The sequence below is a fragment of the Gobio gobio genome (genome assembly GCF_949357685.1).
Source record: "Gobio gobio genome assembly, chromosome: 18".
NCBI classification, from domain to species: Eukaryota; Metazoa; Chordata; class Actinopteri; order Cypriniformes; family Gobionidae; genus Gobio; species Gobio gobio.
Genome location: NC_137111.1, coordinates 41,128,035 through 41,145,185, shown reverse-complemented (window position 1 = coordinate 41,145,185; position 17,151 = coordinate 41,128,035). Strand labels below are relative to the sequence as shown.

At 38.2% G+C, this 17,151-nt stretch overlaps 1 protein-coding gene across 4 annotated transcripts in view; it reads left to right on the top strand.

Annotated features, from left to right (window-relative positions):
* The window catches only part of lrrfip2 (leucine rich repeat (in FLII) interacting protein 2), a 37,038-nt gene that overhangs the window by 8,886 nt on the left and 11,001 nt on the right, over positions 1 to 17,151 (top strand). For 2 of the 4 annotated variants that reach the window (XM_079843635.1, XM_079843633.1), the window contains exons 3-15: positions 6,457 to 6,543; positions 8,512 to 8,571; positions 9,758 to 9,811; positions 9,910 to 9,957; positions 10,243 to 10,323; positions 11,757 to 11,801; positions 12,773 to 12,835; positions 12,985 to 13,071; positions 13,334 to 13,381; positions 13,505 to 13,552; positions 13,644 to 13,700; positions 16,495 to 16,560; positions 16,722 to 16,835. In XM_079843635.1, the coding sequence (XP_079699761.1) occupies positions 6,457 to 6,543; positions 8,512 to 8,571; positions 9,758 to 9,811; positions 9,910 to 9,957; positions 10,243 to 10,323; positions 11,757 to 11,801; positions 12,773 to 12,835; positions 12,985 to 13,071; positions 13,334 to 13,381; positions 13,505 to 13,552; positions 13,644 to 13,700; positions 16,495 to 16,560; positions 16,722 to 16,835 (858 nt within the window). The remainder of the gene's footprint in view (positions 1 to 6,456; positions 6,544 to 8,511; positions 8,572 to 9,757; positions 9,812 to 9,909; positions 9,958 to 10,242; positions 10,324 to 11,756; positions 11,802 to 12,772; positions 12,836 to 12,984; positions 13,072 to 13,333; positions 13,382 to 13,504; positions 13,553 to 13,643; positions 13,701 to 16,494; positions 16,561 to 16,721; positions 16,836 to 17,151) is intronic. The other 2 variants (XM_079843634.1, XM_079843636.1) reach the window with 2 other exon arrangements.

Sequence of the window (17,151 nt, the reverse complement as noted above, 5' to 3'; positions counted from 1 at the left end):
TTTTTTTTGCGCACAAAAACTATTGTCGTCGCATCGTAAGATTATTGTAGAGCCACTGTGGTGAGATAGACTTTGTAACGACGTTTTAAGTGCCTTTCATTGATCTTGGAAGTGTCAATGTACTGAATGCAAATGGAGGCCTGATTGAAGCCTTTCTCAGCCATCAGCTTTCAACTAAAATATCTCCATTTGTGTTCCGAATATGAACGGAGGTCTTACGGGTGTCGAACGACATGAGGGTGAGTAATTAATGACAGAATTTTCATTTTTGGGTGAACTAACCCTTTAACCGCTCGTGAGGCAGATACCTCTCGGTAGTGAGTGCTGAAAGTGAAAGGCTCTTTAGTAGGGATGTGCGCAATGACTAGCCTAACCCCGGTAGTGTAACAAGCCTAAGCAAGCTTAATTGTTATACTATTTTGACATGGCATGGAAGAAAATGGAAAAGTTTTGTGTAAGCTTTCAAAATCCTTCTTCACCCGAGTGGAGATTTATCTGAAGCCTCCGCGAGCGCCAGAGAAAACCAAAGCATGCAAAACCTGAGGTAAAATTGTATTATTTTGTTTTGCTGCAGATATACAATTTTCAAAATAATATATTAATTTAAAGGTCCCATGGCATAGCATTTTTCTATTATTTTATAGTGTTTTCTGAGGTGTACTTATATTATTAGTAAGATTTTTACATCATAAAATGTCATAATTTAGAATTAAAAGGCATTTTGTCTATACTGCTGTTTGCCCTGTGGCTGAATGCCCTGCTTCAAGAGGCGTGTCTGCTGTGAGACTTCAGTAAAAACGCCCACTGTTGTGATTGGCTGACATCTTTGCATTTTAAATGAGCGGAGGGGGCGTGGTTTAACGAGGCACGAGCAGGCACGAGTCTGCCAGAGAGACGGATGGACCTGTGTTCACTTCTCATCAGTTCTCTCAGCATGTCTCAGTTCAGGGTGAACTGTTGTAGTTACTAGCATATACTTCAGGTTATTAGTTTATTTCTAGTCGGAGGGGCTGTCACTCATGTCAGAAAGTTAGTAACTTTAGTAAATTATGGATCAGCGCTGACTCGAGACGCGAACCGTTTAGAACGATTCAGTCCGATTTGGTGAACTGGTTCGGTTCACTAAAAAGAACCGATTCAAAAGAATGATTCGTTCGCGAACCGGACATCACGGAGACGAAGCGATTGCTAACAAAGTTATTTATAGTAACTACTGAGTTATGAGAGCGCTGTCTGTCAGCGCGAGTTTATTGTGTTTGTATCTGAGAGTTCTGAATAAACACGAGTCCCAGTCACACCGAGTCCTCTTCATCATTATTCTACCAACTTTGTAACACATGCAATGTACCATTACAGCGAGATGAACGAGTTAGTAAGTGTTGAGTATAGCATTATTTCTAGATATGTTCCAATCATATGAATAGCGTCATTGACGCGCATTGAGTAACGTTACACAGCGCAAACAAAGACACAACAGCTGTAATCGAATGTAATCCAGTTTATTGTGGGGAAAGCTGGCTAGCCTAGCCGGATACCCTCACGCTTACCCCCCTTCTGCTTAATCTCACGCCGCGTTTGGTGCCTCCGCTGTGGGCCAGATGCAGTACTGGGGGTCGGGGATGTTGGAGGCCGAGCTTCGGCGTGTGTGAAGTTTATCTCTAAAGATGTGACTGCTGATGTTAAACAGAAAAGACTGTATGCACATTTTAGAACAGATAGACGCGACAAGGACGTACAAAAACACTGACTCACAAGATAGAAAACACGAAAACACTGTTCTGTCGGGAGAGAGAGAAGCCGCTGCGTGTCCACAAATAATAAATAATAAGCTACACATAAGAAATCAATGATCACAGATCAGAAGGAACTGAAGAAAGACTTCTGTTTTCATTTGTAAGTTACATCCAAACACTGAGAAACTGCCAGTGTTCACTCGTTCACAAGTAACATTAATGATCTCTGGAGCGTTTGCATGGGCGTGCCAGATTCTCTGGGCGGGGGAAAGGGAGGAAACCGCTCCTGCTTGGACGTCAAACCAGGAGACTTCAGGATTGGCTAGTCTGGCCTGTCATTTTCTCAAAGGCAGAGAAAGACAGCCAGAACTCGGTTTTACACCGATCAACATTTCTATCCACTTGGGGACAATATTCAGGCTAGGGGAACTCATATTAATGTTGAAATACCTCATAAAATGAAAATTTCATGCCATGGGACCTTTAAAGATATAACATTAACACGACAGTAATTTAAACATAGCCTTTGTAAAAAAAAATATATATATATATATATATAAGCAAAACCTTAAATGTGCCAAAAAAATGTTTTTCCAAGTCGTCTAGCAGCAGCGCTAACGTTTAATCGACTAGTCTCGCACATCCCTAGCTCAGTGTCACACATTGTAGATGAAAAGAGAAACAGGCTCATAGCTGATAATGCAGAGAAGCTTCTTTCCATCAAAAAGAACCTGCCTCTCACTTTTCCGAAAAGGACTGTATGGCTATGATAACATAATTTAATTTAGTTGTTCTGCTACTTTGTTGTGTGGTACTGGAATCCACTGAATGTTACAGGTTACATTTATGTGAAATGGGCAGCAGTGCCATGTTTGTTTAGGAAAACACCCAGTTGAATGTAAAATGTCAGCAACAGCATCAATTTGTGTATTTACTTGGTTACAGTCAGAAAGTGAAAAACATCTGATGAAAATAAAACATTGTTAGAAGAACTTTAATGGTATTATTAAGTACTCGTATCAGTACTCTGTATCGGAAAGTACCCAAATGTAAGTACTTGTACTGAAAAAAAGTGGTATCGGTCCATCCCTAATGGCAACCAAAATGTTGATGGTACAAATCAATGCTGTTTCAAAGGGCTTCAGAGGCCAGCTGAGGAAAAGGGTCTTATCCAGCGAAACTATCGGTAATTTTCAAGAAAAAAATAAAAATATATATACTTTTTAACCTAAATTGCTCATCTTGCGCTGCTCTGCGACGTGCCACGGATTGTGTAATCAATCATCCGACATCGTTGTATAGACTTTTTTTGCTAAAGAATGTTTGTATTAGTCTTCGTACGAGGGTTTTGTAAACACGGGGCGGTACTTCTGCCTATGTCTAGCGTGACCTTTCCGACATGATTACGTAATCTGCACCGCAGAGCAGCACAAGATGAGCAATTTAGGTTATATAAATGTTTTTTAAAAATTAGAAAGTGACCTATGGTTTCGCTAGATAAGACCCTATTCCTCGTCTGGGATCACGCAGAGCCTCTGAAGCCCTTTGAAACTGCATTGATTTGGACTTCAACATTTTGTTGTCCATTATGTCCATTATGTGGAGAAAAATCCTGAAATGTTTTCCTCAAAGAAAGAAATGAACAGCTTGAATGGCAAGTGGGTGAGTAAATTATCAGGAAATTTTCATTTTGAAGCGAACTAATCCTTTAAAGTAATAGTTTATCACGTTCAAGTGATGCAAAAAACTCTGGCGTGGCCTGTAGACTCCTAAAAATTTAGATGCATGTTAAACGTCAAGACCTGCACTTTAATAACAATAAAATGCAAAGTGTCTATATTTGCACTAGTTTGTGACTGTCGATAACAGTTGCAAACATTTCCATATCCGACTTCGATAAGCTTATTGTGTAGTGTGTCTGTGGCATCTCATTGGACAATCCCACTATAGAGCTCACTTGTTCTGCAGAATACAGTAAGACTGTCTCTAATAAATGAAGGGCTATGTTGGAGGTTGTGAAGTAAGTGTCTCCCCTCGCTCAGATTTCCTGTTGCAGTCTCATGACGGAGGCTCTGCTGGTCTATAGATAGAGCTGGAGACACTGGGCTCAGCTGAGCTGCTGTGGTGAGCTGGTCAAACTGTCAGACAGCTCAACAGGTGCTGTGCAGAAGAATCACACACACACACACACACCGAGCCAACCCTCTATAACCTCACCATATGTTTAAAGATTTCCCGTAAGCCTTGTTTAAATGTTTGCTGTCAGGCTGCATACTACTTTGCAAAGTCACTGTCCTTTCCGTCAAGGCTTAATTGCATTGGAATGTGATGTAATTAATTATTGTGTAGGGTATTAGGAAATGTAAGCAGGTCATGTCGCATGTGTCACTGTCACATGAGGAATGTGATCGTCAGAAATCATCCAGCTTGTGATTACCTGGAGTGTGAGTCTGGTGCACTGTGTATGTGTTGATCTTAAATTAGACACTGCTGCTGAATCATGTTTGTTGTTTTTTCACCTAGTTAAAGATGGTGTAACTGAGTTCAGCCGAACTTCTGGTAGATGTGCATTATAACCACACCCCCTCACTTACCAAACCTCACCCTCCTAAGACATGTCAGCAAACACGAACAGTTAAGAAAAGCTGAAAAGAGTGGGCTACTTTTTTGCAGAACCTAGTGCTCTCACAGAGGTGTGGTTTCCCAGGACACTCATTTGAGTGATTTGTGTCAGGACTCATAGATGCCTTCTTTCAAGCTGTTAAATGTTTTCCTATACAGTCCTGTGAAGTATAATATATATCTATGTATTATGAAGCAGTTGCTTCCCCAACTGTTTTAGCATGGAAAATATGACACTTCCCCCTCTTTTTTTATTTTTCTTATGGCTGTTTTGGGGCATTTATTTATAGGACTATTGAGAGACAGGAAAGTTGTGGGAGAAAGATAGCCAATGGGATCAAGACGTGACTCTGGTTTGAATATAGGTCCCGTGAGCCAGCTGCTCTTATATATATCATCAGCATGTGCTCTATCCACAGCTCTGATGATTGTTCTTGATATGATTGCTGACTTTTTAACCATTAGCCTTAAACAGTTGAGGCTGCAGTGAAGATGTTCTGGGTAAAAAAGATCAATTTCTCGATTTTAATCGATTCTCATTTTTACGAACCGATATAGATTCTTTAATCCCAAGAATCGATTAGTCATCCTGTTTTCAGTTGATGAATGAATGGGACATTGTAGCGCGCTTCTCACCCAATAAATCGCAATAATCTTTATGCCTTGTTATTTCTGATATGAAACAAAGATTTCAAATTACGTCCATTTTATTACGAAATAAAAAAATACAGTTTTGGAGCTGTTTAATGTGGCATGACAAATCAGATTAGCGCCCCAGTTCAAGAGAAGCGGCAGCGCGGAGCACACGTGAACTGATCATCTCCGCTTTAATACCAGTTACAGCGCGAAGTAAACATGAATGAACATCTGAAGGTGTGTTAAAAGATACAGTACAACTTACTGAAATTCGTATCACTTCACATGCAATCGCTCAATCAGTGTTTCAACCACGGAAAGATGTCAATAAAACAGCTTGTTTCAATTTCACACAACCTCAGAAAAACCGTATCGAGTGTCCATTAACTCGTTAGTGAGCTAGAAAAATTAACTCTAGAGAACTAGAGGAGCATTTTGATAAATACATGCACCACATTACATATTCATCCTAATTTTTAATGTTGTTCAATATTTAATGCATGTTTGAATAAATCAGTAAAGTTTTTTAATTGTTTATATCTCAGAAAAAACAGCTTGGAGTAGAATTATGATTAGGTAACTGTAAAGTTAGTATTATAACTTTATTATTTTAAAAAAAAAACATCCTTGAGTGTAATTTGTATACAAAGCAGTTATTTTTAACCATCAATATTATAGTAATATAGTACCAACATGACTCCCTGTAGAGTTTACAGTTGAGATAGTGTTGTAGTCGAGACCAAGACCAATGTGTGTTGAGACCAAGACAAGACCAAGGCAAGTCGAGACCAGTACTCAGTAAATTCATAAAGATCCACATTACCGCCTAATAAATGACTTATTTTTAATCAATAAATATAATTAGAATAAGACACTATATAGAGCTGTTACCAATCAAATGAAATAACCCAATTACATTAATGATGTTAATAAATAAATCAGACAATGCACTGGCAATTTATTAATATCCCAGCAGTTGTGGTCTAGACTGGTCTTGAAACAAAATCCAGAGTCCTCTAAGTCTGAGACCTAGACAAGACCGAGTACAAATGTGGTCGAGACTGAAACAAGACCAAGATCTTCAAAAAAGGGTATTTAGACCGGTCTCAAGACCAAGACCAGTCTTGAGTACTACAACACTATGTAGCTACTGAACCTGATATATATCCAAAATAATCAATATCGAATCGAATTGAATCGATATCGGGATTGAATCTAATCGAAAGCTTGTGAATAGAAATCAAATTGTGTGTGTGTATGTGTGTATATATATATATATATATATATATATATATTCTGTAAGGCAGAGAATAATATGACCGATTCATCCAGGACTGATGCAGAGTGATGACTCTTTTCCAAAATTGCAGGTCTTGCGTACCATTAAGTGTCCAGACAGAGTGCTTCCTGTTCAGACTGTTTAGTGTTACAGCTATTCAGATGAATTCTGTTTTCTGTTGTGCAGGCGGAGGCTAGACTTGCTGCAAAGAGAGCTGCTCGTGCAGAGGCCCGGGACATCCGAATGAGAGAACTGGAGCGACAGCAGAAAGAGGTGAGATTTACAAAGAAAACAAGCTGACAAAAGGCACTTGAACTTACTGCCTAAAGAACGACATAATGCACAGGTCCTAAAGGGCGTCATAACTCTTTTCCTGTGCCTTTGCCCAAATCCAGAACCATGCCTATGTGTTTACTATACTTATTTCATTTAGGTCTGTTGACCTGCAGATCTGTCCTTCATTGATCCTCTGTTCCAAAACCTCGTGAACTGCGTGTATAGGCAGCATTGTAAGGCATCATAAGCACACTTTCGATGAGCAGCAAATTGATGCAGCATCACATATATCTTTCATGGAGAAGGAAAACCCATAATGCATTGCGACGGGCCATTACCTTAGAAAAATGATCATGCAAAAACTCTATTGAAATATTGAGCCGAGTCTCTTGCACGATGAGCACTATTAGTATGATGGGTGGGGTTGCTGACTATTTAGCTCTGTTCGAAATCGATCACTTATGAAGTTCCATTTCAGTTAGGATGCTGCTATGTAGGCAGTAAACAGCAAGGCAGCTCACTCGTAGGGTTGGGTACCGTTCACCCAACGGTACCTTTTTTCGGTACTTTAGGGATGTTTACATCAATAACTTTAAATAACCATCTCACCATAAAATAACTAACCAACCGTCATTTATAGTCATTTATAGAAGTGTTATTGACATTATGCCAGAGCTGCCCTGGTCTCTGTCTGCCATTGTCTGTGATGTTTGTATACTGTAATATTTACTAGTAAATAGGAGGCTACTAGCTACTTAAATTTAATTAATTTAAATTGAAACAACCAAATTATTTTTTTCTTTTTAATTTAATTTCTATGAAAAGATTTCCCACAAATTATGTGTTGTGTATTTTTTGGTAATTAAATGAAGACATATGACATTAATTTAATTTATCTTTTAATTGAATTAAACTTTTTTTGTCATGTTTTTTTTTAAGATAAACCAGACTTTTATTTTGACGGGTTGCCGTGAAGACCTTTGAGTTTCTGTGTGTTTATGATATGACGGTAGTTTTTCTCAAATGAAACGGTAAAATGTTCATAAAGTGACTCTCAGTGGCTCTGGAGATGACGTTTGTGCGTTCATGTCCTCATATGAGACGGCAGAGATGGAAACACGCCACCGTCATATTGGTAGTTAGCGCGATAGTGTGAGTGTGTGTGGTAAACCACACTTCTACGGCATTCATTCGCACAGAGACACGCAGGATTCATATTTAAATAGTCTTTTTGCGGTTTAATATTCACAGACTAGTCTATATCACCAAATGCGTTCTCAGGTACCGAACTTTGGTACCGATTCATTTAATGTGAATCGGTACCTGGTAGTAACAACGTAATTCGGTCAGTGCCCTTAAAAGTACAGAGTTCGGTACCCAACCCTACTCACTAGGTTTTGGAACAAAGTCTCTGTATTTGATTCAGAATACGCCTGGTCTTCTACAGACTATCACCTCTCTTTTGATGCAATGAAGCCAGCGCTGAAAGATTGTTTTTAGAGATCTTATGAGTAGATTTTTGAGTAATTTGCTTGTCTGTTTTGTATTTGCTTGCCATTTTTGTTCTGAAGACCAAGTATGACACTGTTTACAAATAGTTTCAGATTCAAAACCCAGATTTAGCTAGCTGACTAACTAAGCTTATAAGTGGAAACAGGCCTTTGACAATACAGTGTGTTTTAAAGGGTTGCAGACACATGTGAATGATTCGGTTATCGATGTCAGCTGTATCTGTCAGTGTTTTCTGTACTTATGAGGTCCTGCACTCACAGATCTGGTTGGAAGAATATGTTTACAAAGTACATGCTTTCAGTATGTGTAATTGCTTCTTAATGGGTTTATTCATCAGTGTCTTTGTGAAATATTTTTCACTGTCAGAAATTCACAAGTACCAAACAATCCACTGTCACATTGAAGTGCAATAGAAGTCTTTGTGTTTGTCTTGTGGCTGTCTCTCTCTCACAGCTGTCTTACCATCAGCACTCCTCCTCTAGCAGGAAATGGGGGCAAATCCACCAATGGATGGTATGAGAAAGATTAGGCCAGTTTGGACATGCATGTACCTTTGCCTTTTAACTAATAAAGCGCTTTCAGATGGGAGTGTGCTCTCTGTGTTCTCATACACTCAGTTGTTTGAATTTGGCTTACAAGCATGTTTTGTTAATAGTACTTACACTCTTTTGATTTATAAAAGAACCCTTGTGGTCCTGTTGTTGTAGTAGTTGGTAGGATAGCATTGGATTCACTTTTACAGGAGTCTTTTTTTTTTTTTTTTGCCCGTGATCTGTTTGCTTTAGTGTGTGTGTTTGTGTGTTTGTGTGTTTGTGTGTTTGTGTGTTTGTGTGTGTGTGTGTGTGTGTGTGTGTGTGTGTGTGTGTGTGTGTGTGTGTGTGTGTGTGTGTGTGTGTGTGTGTGTGTGTGTGTGTGTGTGTGTGTGTGTGTGTGTGTGTGTGTGTGTGTTACAGTTAAAACAGATCTCAGAGTTCAAATTTGTCTGCATAACAATTATTGCCTATAGGCTGCATTTACTTTATAGTCTGGATGATATATTCCTGTGTATCTGTAACTTGTGAGCAAGGATTTTGATAAATGTTTTTATTTTATTTAGATTTTTAATGAATGTTTTCAAAACCCTGCACTGTATTTTTCATATATTAAATTGTTTAATCTTTAATGATTTTTATATTGGTGCATATCAATGAAAATTATTTTTAACTAAAATTATTGTGTTTTTTTTTTAAATTAATAATCAAAATAAATAAATGTTAATGTTCATTCAGTAAATAACATTGTGGAAAAAGTTACTAGCCTGTTGATTTTGTTCATTTTATTCAGCTGCTACAATGAAATGTTTTGCAATAGTAGCCTAATAATAAATGTGAATGATATCTAAGGTTGTTTTTTTTTTGTTGGTTTTTTTACCCTATTGGAATCTAAATTAGGAAATCGATAAGAATCGGAATCGATAATCGGAATCGTTAAAATTCAAACGATACCCAACCCTATTGCCCAGCCCCTATTGTCATATTGCTGCTAGTAAGCTTGTATGCTTGCCCTGAAATTTGAACAGGCCTTATCCTTGCAGAATATCAGCATGTTAAGTGTGTTTAGAGTTTGTTTAGGACTGCCAGTGAAGAATAACACTAACACAGCCTAAAACCTGCAGCGTTCTTTTGTTTGAATTCTGTCTCCTTCAATGTCGTCATCTCAGGCTGATGCAGAAAAGGCCCGTCATGGTCGTCATTCCAGTAGCCAAAGCCGACGGGTCTGTATCTCCTGCTCTCCTGATGTCTGTCTCCTGCTCTTTCTCTTTTTCTCTGTTTTCTGTCTTATTCCTTTGTTTTCCTAATCTCTCATCGACAGGGATTAAATGATGACACCGCGTCGGTTCGGAGTGTTGGAAGTTATAGGGTGTGTGATTCTAGACTTTATATGCATCTTACAAAGATACATTGCTAATTTTCAGGACTATTCAGATTATTTACCCTCAAGCCTGTGTGAAATGGGTCATATTGGAGACATTTGAACACTAATAATGGTTTCATTTGAAATATTGGTACCTGTACAAATAGAAATCTTCCCCAGTATTCAGAGAGTAGTTTTAAAAGCTCATTTAGAGGCAACATGTGTTACAATGCTTTATCGTGTCATGGAAATTGCAAATTAATGGTTGCATATTGGATTTCTCTTTCAAAGTCAAATTCGTCATCTTTACGAGACTTGAGCAGTTCTCATCACTCCAGTCGGGTTAGTTCTTCCAAGAGAAGAGACTTGGTGGTACGTCACTGTGTTTTTTTCCAGGCTTTGCAGTGTGTGTGTTTTGGCAACATGGTTTTCTCTTTTGTGACTGTCATGACTCCCTAAATTAGACTAATGTATATACTAACATGGTGTGCACTCTTTCGCAAAAAGTGTGTCTTTGTAACACCTAATTCAGCTTTTATTTGATTGAAATTATATAATTCTAAATAGTGCTGCCCCCGACAAAAACATTTCCTAATCGACTGTTAGTTGTTCATTTAAGCCATTAGTTGGGGTGAAATACTGAACCATAATAATGAGCATTTAAAATATAAGTTAAGCACTCCAGCACACGCATAAAACTAGAACGCAAACAAAATAAATAACCTATAATATAAACCTTAAAAAAATATTAAATGTTGGTCGTCAATATAAATTATAAAAATCATATTTTATTTTAAATATCAGTGCAAGCATAAATAGGCCGGTGGACAAGTAGCCTTATCATTGAATGAAAAATCTGAGGTCAAAACACAAACAAAATAAATGTTCATTATTTAAAAACAAATAAATATGGACACAATTAGGCTATACCTGACTCCCCGTCACTCCGATCTTATGAGAACGGAACACGAGTTTGTGCACATTGTCGGGGAGAAGTGAGCTCAGTGTCTTGCTCACTATGAAAATAACCTTTGAGAAGCTGTGCTCTGATGGCATGGACGTGGCTAATTTAGCTTCCACACTCCGCATGAACTCCGCCTAAAGCACATTTATCTAAGTTCACGTTAACGTTAGAACGAGCGGTCATGTAAAGTGGCTAAGTTAGACTACATGCTTTAAATACATAATTTTTGAGGTTGCACATCAGCTTTTTGTGGTCATTCTTTACCCTCTCAAAATGTTCCTACACTTTGGATTTTCTGCCCGACATATATTACTGCATGGACCAGCCGTGTTAGGAATCTGTCACTGCGTGCCTTTACCAATTCCTGTGCAGTTCTTTTTCCTTCTGACTAACCAACAAATTAAAATTTAGTCGACCAAGCCTCTTTTTGTTGACTAACGTTTAGTCAGCTATTAGGGGGCAGCCTTAATTCTAAAGCTTATTATTAATAAAGATATGCAGGGTTCCCATGGTCACGGAAAACCTAGAAATAAGCTAATTTTCAAATTGAAAAGGCAGCTAAAGCATAATGTTCTGAGAGCCACATTTGATTTGCATGCAGGTTACGTCAACATTGATATGCGTGGACATTACGGGCAGATTTTGTGCTGTTGATGACTAGCACAGTTGAGTGGTTTTCTATAAATGAAGTATACCAGCACTGACTCATTTTGTTGTGGCACTAACACATAACTCTCACTTATTAGTGCACATCATGGCATGTCTGTGGTATGGATCAATTCATGTTATATAATATATTCAGCACAGATTGTGATTGTCTTGACGGCTGTTTTCTCTGCAGTCTGGTGTCTCCAGTAGTTCCACTTTGAAGAGCTCCCTTTCCACTGTATGTACCTATACCAGTTTATTGCTATTCTCCATTGAGTGTCAGTAGTTCTGCATTTAAGTGTTAGTTCTCCTGTTTGACTAATACAAGGGCCAGATCTTCATTCTTTCCAGCATTCTCCTGTGAGAGCATAACTGTATATCTGTGATTTTTATATATTCTAGTGTTGCATGATTAATCGAAATAAAACTAAAACCGTGATTCGGGTTAGTGCAATTATCAAATTGCAAAGGCTGTGATTTAATTAAATAAATATGCGCTGCATATATTTGTCTGCATATATTTGATCTGTCAGAGTAACGTGCATTTTGGGAACACAACGTGCCAACCACTTCCCAAACTTGTAATGAGAATCGCTTATAAGCCAACTGTTGTCAACAAAAGAGAAGTTTGAAGAGCTCGCTGCGATTTTCTGCCAAAATAAAAGCTCTATAGATTGACGTGTAAATAAAGAACATTTAGAGCCATAAATATTACATTACATTTTCATTTATTCACTTAGCAGGTGCTGCCTTTAATCCAAAGCAATTTACAAATGTGTTTTAACAATCTTTAAGAGGCACAATAAGTGCTTGCAATAGAAAGTTTTAAACATGAAATAGTGAAAACATAGAATCTTTTGTGCATTTACAGTTGTACTGTAGAATCAATTGAATTATTTTTCTAAAGAGCTGATCTTTTTATTTTACAGTGAAATATTTCAATAGTAATATTTCTTATTGTTTAATTTATTTATTAATCATGATAAAAAATATTATTTTAAAGCAATTTCTGCCAAATTGCACAGCCTTACAGACAAGCACAGCAAACCTAAATGTAAATCACATGTTTAAATCACAATCATAATTTTTATCAGAAAAATCGGAATTAGGATTTTCCCCAAAATAGTACATCCCTTCTAGATTCTGTTGCTTCCAAAAGGAAGCCTGTTAATGTGAAGAATTTTACACGTTTGTGCTCTTTTCTTCCAGAGCTCTGTATATAATGATCTTCACAAAAAACATGTTGGCAGTAGCTCCAAAAAGGACCTTCTGGTTAGTTCTGATCATCACCCAAGTGCTGGTTCATTTTCATGCATCATCTTGAACATGTTCTTCCTGGTTACGAGCATGATATTTCAGACAAATGACTACCATGTCAGATATCTGTTTTCATTCTCCATTGCTTTACATCATTTCTTTAGACGGGATTGTATCATGACCAAAGAAACTACACCAGCTTAAAGAACTCCAAACCTCCTCCCTCTACTGTCTCTACCTATACACCACGGGTTTGTCTGCTTGCTCTCTGCATGTTCTCTTACATTGCAAAACTTTTGTTGGAAACATCTTTTAAGTCCTCCTGGAAAATTCCTACATTCTAATTACGATGTGAAATAATGTAGGCTATGTAGTTCGTTCCTCTTGCCTAGTCAATGGCTTTATTCCAGTATTGGTTGTTCCTTCAGTTTTAAAAGCTAGCCTGGCATCATATGTTTGAGTCAGTGGTTTAGTAGAGATATCTGACAGCTGTTGATTGTTTGACCTTCACAGGCTCCGTCCAGCAGCAGTTCTGCAGGTCTGACGCGTAGCTGTAGTGTGGTCAGTCTGATTTTCAGCACGTCTGCCATGTGATCGGATGATCCGATCACATGCAAGCAACTGTGATGTTTTATAAACCTCTTTGACATCTGTTCATTTGAAAATTGAGATCTGTCTTCACAGGCCTCCATATGTGACGATGGTCTGTATGGTTCATATAGTTCCAGAGCTGTAAGTGATGTCATTGTATATATTTTGAAGCAATAATCATGCCATATCCCGGGAGCAGGGTTAGCTCAGTGGTCAGTGTTTTTCCCTGCAGCCCTCTGAATGCAGCTGGTATTCTTCTGCTGCCAGCTCTACCCGCAGCAGCCCTGTGGTGAGCGTCACGTGTGTCTAGAGCAGGGATAGGCAACATCAATCCTGCAGAGTTTAGCTCCAACCCTAATCAAACACACCTGAACAAGCTAATCAATGTCTTCAGGATCACTAAGGCTACGGCTGCGTCCGAAAACCTAGGCAGCTGATTCGCTGCCTTATCAGACAGTGGCTTGTAAGGCAGTGTTTGTGCATGAAGGCACCTCACAAAACTAATTTCGGACAGACTTCTAAGGCAGTGTAATCGTTTAATGATGTACAGCAAAATAGAGAGAGCTTTGGTGAGAACTAAACAAATGTTTAATTACTACATCAGAAGTGGAAAATGTAGGTAAAAAACGTACATTTACACACAAACTGACCAGCAAACGCAACTTTCGGAAGGAATCTTTTTTTTCCAGCTCAACTGTCACAGAATGGAAAGCACAGGATTGTGGGATATCAAAGGCAGCGAAGGATACAAATATGCTGCCTTCAAAAATCGATCAGAGGAAGGTATCTCAGGAGACAGGAAGTTAAGCTAACATTAGATTCGGACGTGCCTTGGTGCCTTCCTGCCTTGAAATGTGTCCTCCGAAGGCAGCATTTTCCAGGTTTCGGACACAGCCTACGTCTGCATTAATCCGGAGACATTTGAAAAAAATTGCATTTTCATTTCAAAAAGCTCTCCGTCCACACTAGCGTTTTCCAAAAGCTCGTCATCCACACTGAAACATCGTAAAACGCAAAATGCACCTTTAATAAACTCTCATAAAAGCTCACAGCTGATACAGACAGAACAAGACATAATAATTTCTCACCATTCACTGATTCGTTCAAGTCGCACTCAGTCACCAATATGTTTGATCTAAAATTTTCTGTCATCTTTGCAGTACTGTGATATGAAGAGTGTGCGAAGTAACATACAAACTAACTATGTGAAAGTGAACAGCACATAATAGGCACAATACTGGTGAACATGAATATCTATATCGATACAATATGTCACATGACTAAACATGCGTCATTGTTTTTATAAATACCCTGTTTTCACAGTCCACACTACAACGCTAAAACGCTGTTTTTAAATGTATCCACTTTGGAGTGCGTTTTCTAAAAGACCAATTTTCGATAAGAAAAAGGCCATCAGTGTGGACGGACGGCCAAAACGGAGAGAAAAAGATGCATTTTCAAAGGAAAACCTATTAGTGTGGACAAGGCCTAAGGCTACAGGCAGGTGTTTTTTTTCAGGGTTGAAGCTAAACTCTGCAGGACAGTGGCACTCCAGGACCGAAGTTTCCTACCCCTGGTCTAGAGCTACCGCATGTCGCACAGCAGCTGCTCATGTTGATTCTGAAAGGCCAGTGTGTGTTTAACTAATATTATAGACATTTTGAAAGTACATTTTCCCTCTATTCTAACTCCAGGTATTGAACTTCAGTGTGTAACTCATCCTGCATTTTGATGTGCAACAAACATGAATGATACCTGGCATGTTAAGGAAAGGCGTGGCATTCATTTTCTAAGTAATTGAACTTAAGGTTTATGAAAAAACCCTTCACAGACCTACACTGAAGCAGGGACTGAGCTATACACTACTGTTCAAAAGTCTGTGGCTGGTAAGATTTTTTTTGTTTTTGAAAGAAGTATCTTATGCTCACCAAGGCAGCATTTATTTGGTCAAAAATACAGTAAAAACAGTAATCGTGAAATATTGTTACTACTTAAAATAACCGTTTTCTATTTTAAAAAGTAATTTATTCCTGTTATGGTAAAGTTGAATTTTCAGCATCATTACTCCCGTCTTCAGTGTCACATGATCCTTCAGAAATCATTCTAATATTATGATTCGCTGCTCAAGAAATATATTTACCATTTACAAAAATATTAGGCAGCACAACTGTTTCCAACATTGATAATGTTGGAAACAGTTGTGCTGCCTAATATTTTTGTTGAAACCATAATGCATCTTTTCAGGATTCTTTGATGAATAGAAAGTTTAAAAGAACAGCATTTATTTGAAATATAAATATTTTGTAACATTATGAATATTTTACTATCACTTTTGATCAATTTAATGCATTCTTGCTAAAAAAAAAAAGTAGTAATTTCTTAAAAAAATTTAATTTAAAAAATCTTACAGACCCTAAACTTTTGAACGAATGACAGACTTCCAGGTGGACTTTTTTGACTTTGGCCACCAAGCAGCCACCCAGGTCACCTTAGCAACTGCATAGCAACATGCTAACACTCTGGCAACCAACCACTCATGATCACAAATTGCCTCTATTCTGTGAGGCCACATGAGCTGAGAAGCTGTTATATTTAAAATGTTAGAGAGGGTAATATAAGACAAATGGCTGTTTTCAAGTGTAAGTGCTTGTAAGTATGGTTAAATTGTTTAACGACACATGATTGAATTATCTTTGTGCAAAGAACGTTCCTGTCAAAAGTTTAAAGCCATCATGCTGGATGTAGTATGTCCAGAAATGTACCAAGTTCTTCATTGCATGCAGTGCATCTTCTGAAGATTTGGATGCATCAGTGGTGTCTTGTTAGTTTGTTCTCTGAAGGTGGGACAGGAATGCAGCTGGTGTCTCTCTTACTCCTGTGGTGGTGCATTTGCCTAAACATCATGGTCGCAATGACATTGTTTGATGACTAGTCACTAATACGAATGGAGTGCTATTAAAAGAGTGACTTTTTCCAAGAAATGGTTGCGTGTTCTGCTTAACAGTTATGACAGATGGTTTTTGGTTTTATTTCCTGTGCAATGTTCTTTTCTTCCCTGTAATCACCCTTTTTTAAACTTTTAGTCATCCTCTGATGACGATTCTGTCAGCACTGTGTCCCAAAGTCGACGTGGGAGAAGGGATAGTGTGGTGAGCCAGAATAGAAAAAACTGTTCAGACAACGCAACCACATATTGTTTTCATTAAAACAATAATGTATCATAAAAACAACTTCGTTCTTTAGGTTCACCATTGCTACTTCTTTTTTTCCTTTGTCTCTCTCATGTTCTTGTCTGTCTCTGTGTGTGTAGATGTCTGATTTCTCAGATATCTCTGAGACGGCTGCTGATTATTTCAGCCGCTCTAATCGCAGGGGCAGCATTGTCTCTGATCTTGATGATCTGAGCATCCCAGACCTGGATAGTGTGAGTCGAGACTTGCATGACGTTTTAACCGATGTGACACATTCACTAAAGACCACCGGATGGTGATTTAAAGGGATGGGTTATTTATTAAAGTTTCTTTACTTTGCATGGCTTGATACTTTGACTGGACGACTATGATTATTCAACAACTGTTTTTAGGAAGGTATCAAATGAAGTTGAATTTGTTCAACTTTCACTTACATGTATTATTCTAAAAATGAGTGAATCAGCTCTGGACTGCCTTGATCATAACACTGAAAAACATCCTTGTACAAATACATCTAACCATTACCACTGTTGCATGTGTATCTGTAAC